Source organism: Olea europaea, unplaced genomic scaffold, assembly GCF_002742605.1.
Source record: "Olea europaea var. sylvestris unplaced genomic scaffold, O_europaea_v1 scaffold74, whole genome shotgun sequence".
In the NCBI taxonomy this organism is placed as follows: domain Eukaryota; kingdom Viridiplantae; phylum Streptophyta; class Magnoliopsida; order Lamiales; family Oleaceae; genus Olea; species Olea europaea.
In genome coordinates, this window is record NW_019265805.1 from 518,520 (window position 1) to 528,794 (window position 10,275).

General features: G+C 35.2%; 1 protein-coding gene across 1 annotated transcript in view; it reads left to right on the forward strand.

Moving 5' to 3' along the window:
• The window catches only part of LOC111391008 (LRR receptor-like serine/threonine-protein kinase FEI 1), a 12,381-nt gene extending 3,659 nt beyond the window's left edge, over nucleotides 1-8,722 (forward strand). Inside the window, exons 5-13 of the mRNA XM_023016143.1 lie at nucleotides 377-489; nucleotides 2,315-2,386; nucleotides 2,477-2,548; nucleotides 3,309-3,397; nucleotides 4,267-4,431; nucleotides 4,547-4,879; nucleotides 6,160-6,405; nucleotides 7,490-7,623; nucleotides 8,154-8,722. Coding sequence (XP_022871911.1) covers nucleotides 377-489; nucleotides 2,315-2,386; nucleotides 2,477-2,548; nucleotides 3,309-3,397; nucleotides 4,267-4,431; nucleotides 4,547-4,879; nucleotides 6,160-6,405; nucleotides 7,490-7,623; nucleotides 8,154-8,372 — 1,443 coding nt within the window. The 3' untranslated portion in view covers nucleotides 8,373-8,722. The remainder of the gene's footprint in view (nucleotides 1-376; nucleotides 490-2,314; nucleotides 2,387-2,476; nucleotides 2,549-3,308; nucleotides 3,398-4,266; nucleotides 4,432-4,546; nucleotides 4,880-6,159; nucleotides 6,406-7,489; nucleotides 7,624-8,153) is intronic.
• The last annotated feature ends 1,553 nt before the right edge of the window (nucleotides 8,723-10,275 follow it).

A 10,275-nucleotide genomic window follows, 5' to 3' on the forward strand; every position in this document is an offset into this window, starting at 1 on the left:
CTTTTTAACCACATATTCTCCTAAAAAAATTACTATTCCAAATTACATTTTTCCCAAAACCTCGTTAAAATGGAGCCCAAACAGGCACAATCTAAAATGTGATGTTATGCAACATGACGTATTTGAGGGCACCTGAATCTTAATTCTTTTTATCATTTATTAATCTCTGCTGTGGAATTTGCTGAAAAGAAACAGCAGTTTATATAAAAACTGCAAAAAGGCATTTGTTACATTTTATGATGAAGACTAACATCCCAAAAAAATAGTTACTTTGCAGTCATTGAATGCTTTGTCATGTCACAATATGTCATTGAAGATAACTACCCATTACATATTTCTCTAATTCATCACTGTTGTGTTCTTTCTGTCTTTCTAGTTTTCTAAGTCGTCAGGAATCCTTGATTTTCCTTTATGCAGATTTTTGCAGGGTAACTACTTAAGTGGATTTATTCCGAGTGAGCTGGGTCACCTTTCTCAGCTTGAGAATCTGTAAGTTGTTTTATCTGCTCTGTGGAAGACTCTACCTTGTGATTCTGTATCATCCAAATTAAATTTGATGTATGTACATGTGGTCAAGACTCGTGCTCTATTAACGTGATGGACGGTCTCGATATGAAAGCCATTGAAAGATATCACCATTTATCTATCTTCATTTCAATGGTTGCAAAGTTGTAGTACCCGACCTTTGTGTCTGCGCAATTAACTTATTTACTGTCCGCTTTGGGAGAGCCTAGCTCATCTTATCTCTCACGATTTTTTGTCGCGTCCCCAGATTCTAACCCATGACTTTTCCCTTAAAAGAGACTTAATTCGATCCTAGATACACTACAAAAAGCCGTAAGGGTAAGAAGAATTAGGCTCTCTCAAAGCGGACAGTACACAATTAACTGTTTGGATACAGAGGTCGGGTTGTTCTCGCATTTTTTGTAATGATCTGAGCCTTGTGCACGATTGTTCTCTTACTTTCCTCTGGGAGGAAATTATCTCTCACAGATTTGTCTCATCCCTTAAGATTTGAATCCATGACCTTTTCTTAAAGGGAAAAGTTGCCCAATTAGTACTAGGACTCAACTTAAGTCCCTCATAAGGTAGAGATTTTGAGTTCGAATTCTGAGGACTAAATAAAAATTCATGAGGGATAAGAGGATAGATACCCTCTCAAAGCTAATGGTACATAAGAGAATGGTCGGGCATGAGGCTCGAATCGTTAAAAAAATGCACATTTATTTGTAACAATCTAGGCCTTGTGCCTTATCGTTCTCTTACATACTGTCTGCTTTAGAAGAACCTAAACCAATTTTACCTTTTCTGGATTTTTGTTGCATCCCAGGATTCAAACATGACATTCCCTTAAGAGAGATTTAAGTTGAATTCTGGTACCAATTGATATGTTAGGGGTAAAATGGGCTTAGACTCTTCCAGAGCATGTATACATAAGAGAATGGTGGGGCACGAGGCCTACGTCGTTACAGTATTCACTACTAGGATCAAGACACAATGCGTAATTTCATAATCAACAATTGTAAACAACCTTCCCTTTCATTAATGAAGAAAAATATCTGTTGACATAATTTTAGGATAGCTAGTAAACCCTTTTGGTCGAGCTGAATCAATAAGGATGAAATAATTTAGAGCGTGTTCGATTGGCATGGAAAATATCACCCAGAAAAAAAAATGTTTTCCTTCTTTTGTGGAAAATAAAAACCACCTCCACCCAAGAAAAATATTTTCCTTAAAAACAAGGAAAATTAGGCATATTTTCAAAAGTTGGAAAATATTTTCCATGAAAAAAATTAGCAATCAAACACCTCGAGTAGGAATTTGGGTGGAAAACTGATATTTTCCATGGAAAATAAATGTAATCAAACAAACCCTTATTGTATCTTTTTCACTGCTGGATGAGATGTTGCAACATTATTTATACTCTTCTCCAACTCCCGTTCTCTTTGAGCAAACACGGTAAAAGGTGGTTGCTAAACTGCAAGATCATGTCTTACATTCTTTTGGTTTTTGTTCAAGCTAAGCAAAGTAAGTATTTCAACTGAGACTATTTACAGGAATGTCCTCTGCTATCCTCCTTTTGCTTTTAGCTATAGTCAGAAACTTCTGTTTGATGATTATCCCAGATCCAGGGTTGAAAAGAAATTGTTATAAATTACACTAGCCATACTTTTAAATCTCTCCATGCAGAAGGTGACCTGGGTAGTTATTTTCAATGGGATTAAGAGAATTTTGGTATCACATAAAAATGCATTTTTAGTAGTACAGGAGTCCTCGCCAAGTTAATGATTTAGTTCTCTGCTGGATTTTTCAGAGATCTCTCAAGCAACTCTCTCAGTGGTAAAATTCCTGCTTCTCTTGGGAAGTTAAACAAGCTCTCAATTTTGTGAGTGCCTATAATTTCCAAGTTACTTCAATCTTTTGGATGGTTTCCCCTGTTGTAATACTTATTGTTTCTTTCTTACAATGTTTGAAGCAATGTATCAACAAACTTTCTGGTGGGATCAATACCCTCTGATGGTGTTCTTGCCAATTTTCGTAGTGATTCGTAAGTTCTAAATATATATAATCTTTTATTGAGTGGTCCAAACTGTCTGCATGCTTTATGGTCTTCATTGTGAAGCTGGATAGCATGGTTTTTATAATTTCCTGTTAGTCTAATCTTGCCTTTTGGTCTACTACACTCATTTAATTTTCTTAAATTTTATTCTTTTTATAGTTTTTGATTGCTTGACTATTTGAGTGGGACCGAAGAAGACAGGAAATTGGAAAACTTTCTTTTGTCTTATATGGTTACATACTGGAACTCTCCATGTTGATTGTTCCTAAATTTCATTCTTTAATCCTAACCCAAATGAGAGAATAAAATCTGACTTTCTCCCATGTTTTACTTGATTTTTCTTTCTCATCATTATCTTCTCTTCTTTTCTCTTCAACAAGAAGCAAACGAACTATTATATTTCTATTACTAGTAGTTTGTGTACATTCTCAGTAACAGTAGTAGTTGAAGTAGTAATAATGTACCATCTCTTTGGAAATTAAAATAGATACTGACATGTATAAAAGCACATGAATCTGTTTGAAACACGAGTTACCGAACACATTACTTCTTAAAAACTGAGTTCACAGAGATTAACCAGGTAAGCAACAGCTAACTTTGTCTTCCTATTCACAATTCAATCAGCAAGTTTTTTGGTTTTATACATGTTTCTAATAAAGGCACTGTTGTCATTTACTGTTATTTTAATCTTTGAAATAAAGGTGAGTGATTGTGCATTTACATCGCTGATTGATGCTTCTCATGGCAGCTTTGTTGGAAATCGTGAATTATGTGGGAAGCAGATACAAATATGCAAGAGCAGTGGTGGTTCTTCTGCATTGTCGCCTACTGATTTAGGTAAAATTCATCACATAAGAGATTGTTCATTCAATGTTTTTTCAGATTTCAGTGGCTGAGATATTTAGTCAACAGTATGTCCTGTGAGGGCTGGACCTTAATGAGAGAGCAAACAAAGGGACAGGCTAGCCTTTTCCTTTGTGACCAGAGATAGATTTTACTTCTGTGCAGAAGTACAATGCACATACCAAGGGAGGCTCATGCCATGATTTCGTATCTGCCAAATCTTCTGATCTCCAGTGTGTCGTCCTGATAGTTAAGCGTATATTATGATAATCAAATGTGATGATGATATTCCTGAAGATCATATTAGAAGTTTGATGATATGAATGACTTTTAGGCTTTTTGTAGTTCTAGACTTCCAGTAGTGGATTATCATTTTTATGTGATTACGGATTTGATGATTTACAAAAATCTTATCGCATATCTATTAATTGGTTTGAATTATTTTATCGGTATATGTTGAGGCTTACACTACCTAGTCTCGTGGATGCAAAATGCCTTGGTTATCAATTGATCGTTTTTAAACGCAGGATTCATTATCATGGATGCAAAGGATATGATGTTAATCCCATTTTCAAAATCTTTCCTCTTCATTCTCACTGAATTATTAGTTAGTTCAGTGTATTATTATATATCTAGCGACAAGCCATTAACAAGAAAAAAAAGGTATGATGATAGAATGTTGGCCATGTCTTGGGATTATTTATTTATTTATTTTTTAATATAGAGCAGGATGTAGAACATAAATGAGAATGCCCATTAATAATGAAGGTGCCTTTGTTTCATGTTGGTTCACCTTAATTTTTTCTTTTCCATTATATCCTTTTCAAGGTAGCATCTAATGTTGGTCTTTATGATATTTTTAGCCCAAAGTCGGTTCAAGAAGAAATATTCAGGACGCCTTCTCATAAGTGCGCTTTCTACTGTGATTGCATTGCTTTTGGTTGCACTTGTGTGTTTCTGCGTCTGTTTCCTGTATAAGAGGCTAGGAAAAAATGATAGGAAAGGCCTTGCTATTGATGTCGGTGGAGGTACTTATCTGTTATCTATGCATCGAATTACATTGACAATAATTGTTAGCTGTGACATCTTTGTGAATTTTAATATTTATAACATATCGAAGTTTTTTCAACTTTCATTGCTCAGGTGCCTCAATTGTGATGTTTCATGGAGATTTGCCTTACTCTTCAAAAGACATCATAAAAAAATTGGAGACATTGAATGAGGAACACATAATTGGTGCTGGGGGCTTCGGAACAGTGTACAAGCTTGCAATGGATGATGGTGAAATATTTGCCTTGAAAAGGATTGTAAAGATAAATGAGGGTTTTGATCGTTTCTTTCAAAGGGAGCTTGAAATCCTTGGAAGTATCAAACATAGATACCTGGTAAACCTGCGTGGATATTGCAATTCTCCAACATCAAAATTGTTGATTTATGATTTTTTATCCGGAGGCAGCCTAGATGAAGCTCTTCATGGTAAGATACCTTTTTTGCATAATATTTATTGGGTTGTGTTTTATTTGTACTGCCAATGCTTGAAAAGATAGATCAATGCATGTTATATAAAATGCATGTGCTTGAAACATGTTGATGCCTACTTTAAACAGCTGAAGTGACTACCTAGCTATAAAGAGGAAAAAATCACACTCAAAAATTTCCCAGCTTTTTACTTTATGAACACCTTAAGTGAATCTTTGTTCCAGTACTGCATTTTAGAGCAATGTTTTCTGTAATAATGTTTAAGGTGCAACTGAAGTTTAGGCCTCAGTTATTTTATTGGCTCTTTTTGCAAAGAAGGATTTGACCTGAGGATTTCAGAACAATGAAATAAGGGAATCCTATTATTATAGATCTTTTTGTTTTCTATCAGAATTATGATGGTCATATTGATGCAAAGAGCAATAAAATTGGAAATTCTAAGGAATAACACTTAATGATCTGTGGTTATTGATCCTAATTTCGTTAAAGCTTGCAGGTTGATTCCTTATCATGCTAATATAATGCCCTTTTCCATTCTCAAGGAAAGCCCACTTTCAGGATATCATTAATTGATAATGTTGTCAAGCACATCCCCTCCACTAAGGAACACATAACTACTGGTCATATCTTTTTGTGCTCTATGTAAGGCTTTTCTGATTCCTGAAATAGACTATTAATTTGTTGAGTCAGCCGGAGATAACACTATTGATAGGCTTGCCTCCTCTTGGGAATGACTATTGGCAACAAGCTAAATGATAATTGTGAGGGTTTCTAATTAATCATCTTTAGTATTAGTATAAAAGTTAAGAGTAACACTTGAGTAACAGCAGCCAGCACCTTCATATTCTTACGTTCCATTATAACTGAATTTTTTGAATCTAAACATAATATCCACGCCCTCAAGATCCACATTAATGTGGTCTTAGTCTTTAATGCGAAATGTTTACTTCTTGCACTTGCCGAAGTTTCTGCTGGACGGTAATCATCTTTCAGTTTTTAACAGCAATTTAACTTCTCATTGTTGTCTGTGTATCTGTGAATAAAAGCTGACTAAGTTTTCGTCCATGAGTTTTAGCTAGTATTGAACTCATCCTTTAACCTGAACATGATGTTCTGCTATTTAACTCTTTATGATTACATGTTTGTTTCCTCTTTGATGTTGTAACTAGAGTATTGTTCACATTTTCTGGTTACAAAAGACTCATCATTCACTCATTGGAGAGTTACAAACCTCTCACGTCATCGTGATAGAATAACACAATCTATCTTCTATGCAGAGAAGGGTGAGCAGCTAGATTGGGATGCTCGTTTAAATATTATCATTGGAGCTGCAAAAGGGCTTGCCTATCTGCATCATGATTGTTCCCCTCGGGTTATCCATCGTGATATCAAGTCAAGCAACATTTTGCTTGATGGAAATTTTGATGCTCGAGTGTCTGATTTTGGACTGGCTAAATTATTGAAGGATGAGGAATCTCACATCACGACAATCGTTGCTGGCACCTTTGGATATTTGGCTCCTGGTAAGGACAGGAAATTATAATTCACTTTTGCCTGTTTTTGATTTAGTACACAAGGCAATGGTTTCCAGGTGTTCACTACTTATGAAATGTCTCATTTTCATATACAAGTAATTTATGTATTCATTTTCATGATATGTGCATTGTGTATGTGAAATCTTGGTGAAGTATATAATTATATCTGGTTACTCCATTTATATAGAACTGAAATTGCATAGCTATGACCATTAAAAAACCCAATTGAGGACTTACTTAAGGCCGGCCTCAGAGTGAGTTGAGCAAAAAATGCCTCAAGGCGCTAATTCGAGGCAATTTTTGGAGGCCTACGCCTCAGTTGTGTGAGGCACACGCCTCAGAACACTGCCTCATGGTTTGTGAGGCATGTGCTCCTTAGTTTGCAAGATTTAGACCCCGTTTGGCCCCCATTCTTTCCAAATTTTAATGGTTGAAATAATGTTTTTTTGAAAAAGTCGTTGAAAAAGAATGAAAAGTTTTTTATTTGCCTGTAATACTATTTTATGGAAGATTGTGTAGTTGAAAATAAGAGAGAGAAAGAATGAGAAGGAGAATGGGGGCCAAACGGGGGCTTATTTATTTTGCTTTAGGTGTGGAGCCTTTAACTAGTTGGAGATAACTCATTGCTCACTTTATGAGTTTGTGTTTGTCATACGTCCACTTTCCAACCAACTAAAATAATAATTTTTTTATTTTATTTTTTTTGCTAATAGATTTTTCTTTGTTCGTTTTCGTGGGTCATGGCTTTAAATTTTTCTTTTATGAATTTGAAGATTTTTTATGAGCTAATTTTACATTTTAATTTTTTGACATTTTTTGGGCTTACGGCAAGTCTTACGCCTCAAAATGCCTCGAGACTAATATCTCGCCTCATATAGGAAGAATGCTTTTGCACATGATTATGCCTTTTGAAACATTGGCTATGACTCCATTGCAAAATACTATGTAACGCAGCAAGATTCATAAATAAGGGAATTGATATCAATTTTAATCAGAATACTGATTTGGATATTTTCTTGCCTGCTTTGCCACAAGAAGGTATGCAAACCACTCATGGCATCTGATTATGCAGAATATATGCAGAGTGGAAGAGCTACAGAAAAGACCGATGTTTATAGTTTTGGGGTTTTGGTGCTTGAAATTGTGAGTGGAAGTCGGCCTACTGATGCTTCTTTCATCGAGAAGGGCCTAAACATTGTTGGATGGGTATGCCTTTTCATACTTTCTTTGCTATCGTATATCTTCCCAGCCAAGCTAATGCTTTATTGCTCAAGATGCACATGTGAAACTAATTTAATTATGCTCGATTCATATCTTAATTTAGAAGTCTGTACGAAAATTCTGCTGAACATTAATGATTGGCGTAATAGTATCAATTATGCCCTTGATTCTGCCGAGGACTTCCGTCGCTATCTGGATTCTCTAGAGGGGGGAAAAATGAGGTAAACTCAGCGTTGCCTTCCTCCATTCAGCCGAAGAGGCACCAACCCAGCACGAACAAAAAGGGGAAGTCCCTACTTCCTTTGCGCCTCACCAGGCAGAAGAAGAAAAAAGGCTAAAAGTCAACCTTCGAAAAGATGAAAGCATTCGATCTATCAGGCTCGTTAAGTAATCAGTCATTCAGCTGAATTCGATATATGATAACAGGGAAAGACAGTTTCAGTTGCTTTTCCTGAACTGGGAGTTTGATTTTCTGTCAGTGCATATGTTGATTAACTCATCATTTCTCTTTGCAGTTGAATTATTTAGTTTCGGAAAGTAGACAACGTGAAATAGTCGATCCACACTGTGAAGGGGTACAAGCAGAAAGTCTCGACACCTTGCTTTCAATCGCCAACCAATGTGTTTCTTCTGGTCCCGATGATCGTCCCACGATGCACAGAGTAGTTCAAATACTTGAATCTGAGATCACAACCCCGTGCCCTAGCGACTTCTATGATTCAAACTCGGAGTGAAGGCTTAATTGTGAAATGAAGAGAGGCGATATCTTTGCTATTATCATCCGCTGCTTCGTGCAGCAAAATGCAGGATCAACACAAGAACAGAAGGGGCATGGAATCTGCATAATTCATCCCCGACTTATTTATTCATTCATTCTGCAAAATCTCGACAACATATGCCCACGCTGCTCGGCAGCCATTCGTTTTTCTTTGTCCAGTAAATGAAATTATTTGTTTTACCACACCATTTGCCCCCTTGTTTCTGCCTTGTATTTCCTCTTTGTAATTACTCTACTCAATTGTATACAAAAATGGTTATGTCCTTGTTATTGATTCCATTTATTGTATGACATATTTGTGTTGCATAGTAATCTTTTCTTATTCCATTTCTATTTGGTCCCAGCTACTTGAAAATATTTGTTTGCTCAAAACAATACAACATTCAAGGTGCATCTAATTTATTTCATAATTAGACGTGACTTACTTAAGGTCCGATTGACAGGACTTTTGCTTCGTTTATAAGAATTCGTAGAGAAATTTACCTTAAGCTAGTTTCTTCTAAAAACTCTTCTAGACTACAAAGCACTTCTAGAATATTATCAAAACAATTTTAAAAGTAGCTTCTTTTTCATTTTTCAAAATCCTAGCAAAACTGGCTCTTAATCGTTCTCTGATGCAATTGGAAATCGGTGAAGATAATGGGTTTTGCTTATTTTCATTTCCTATTATGATTGCAAAGGGAAAATATAGAATTCTATACATAAAATATCGATATGACAGCGGGTTGCTCTATCTAACTATTTTTCCACGGAGAAATTTTTAGAATTCTCACTATAAAACTTTCAATTCGGCATAAAATAGTGTCTTTATTAAGTCAATATATATAGTTTAGAACTTGTCTGCAGTTTCTTGCTATTTCCAGTAGTTTTTTTGTATTTATTCAAACAAATCAACGAGTGTCAACATTCATAAATTTTTGTGCTACTTACGAAGCTCTATCTTTGGGGCTTCTCCAAGACTTTGCAGAAAAATAGATAAACAACAATAATTTATAATGAAAACTTGATCTCAAAAGATAACCAAAAATTTAAATATTCATCATTTTCTTAGATGAAAGGTGTAATATATAAATCAAAATTCACTATTTTATTGAAGACGTTTTTAGTGTTATAATATATTTCCTTTTAATTCAATAATTTTGGCATATATATATACTAGTCTCATGCCCGTGCAATGCACGGGCTGTGTTTTTTCTTAAGGTAATGTTAGTGTATGACAAAATGAAAAATGCATGGTCCTACTTTTGAAATGGAATGGGAGATATCCATAATAAAACAATATTAATCTTACAACATAAATTCTAAAGAAAAATCAATACTTTAGTCATGAGAAGTGGAAAATATTTCAGTAAATTAAAGCATATCAGATTGATCCTATAGTTTGTGCTTCATACAAGCAAAACAAGAAAGACACAAAGGGAAGAACAGACGCATATGGAAAAATCAGGTACCTGAAGGAACACCTGTGTAGGTTTTGCCTTCATATAAAACTGATTAAGCTTGAACTCCAGTTCTTCAAAGAGTCTCGGTAAAACTTTTATTGGAAGCAAACTTTGTTAAAATCTAAATTTTTATAGTCTATGAAACACATATGATCTCTTTTACAATTGTTCAAAGTAATCTATTGAGTGAAAACATTATTTTCTTCTAAGAGACAATGAAGTTTGAGTGCTTGATTTATTACGTAGAGGGTGATGTATTCAATTTGGGTAAATGGGACCATCAATTGTCTTTTGCGTGGCTGGAAAACATTTATCAACAAGAAGTTTATGGCATAAGCATAAGAATGATGACAAACTTTGGGCGTTTTACCTCTGGTGTGCCTTTGCTCACTTGATGCAGCTTATCAGCTGGATTTA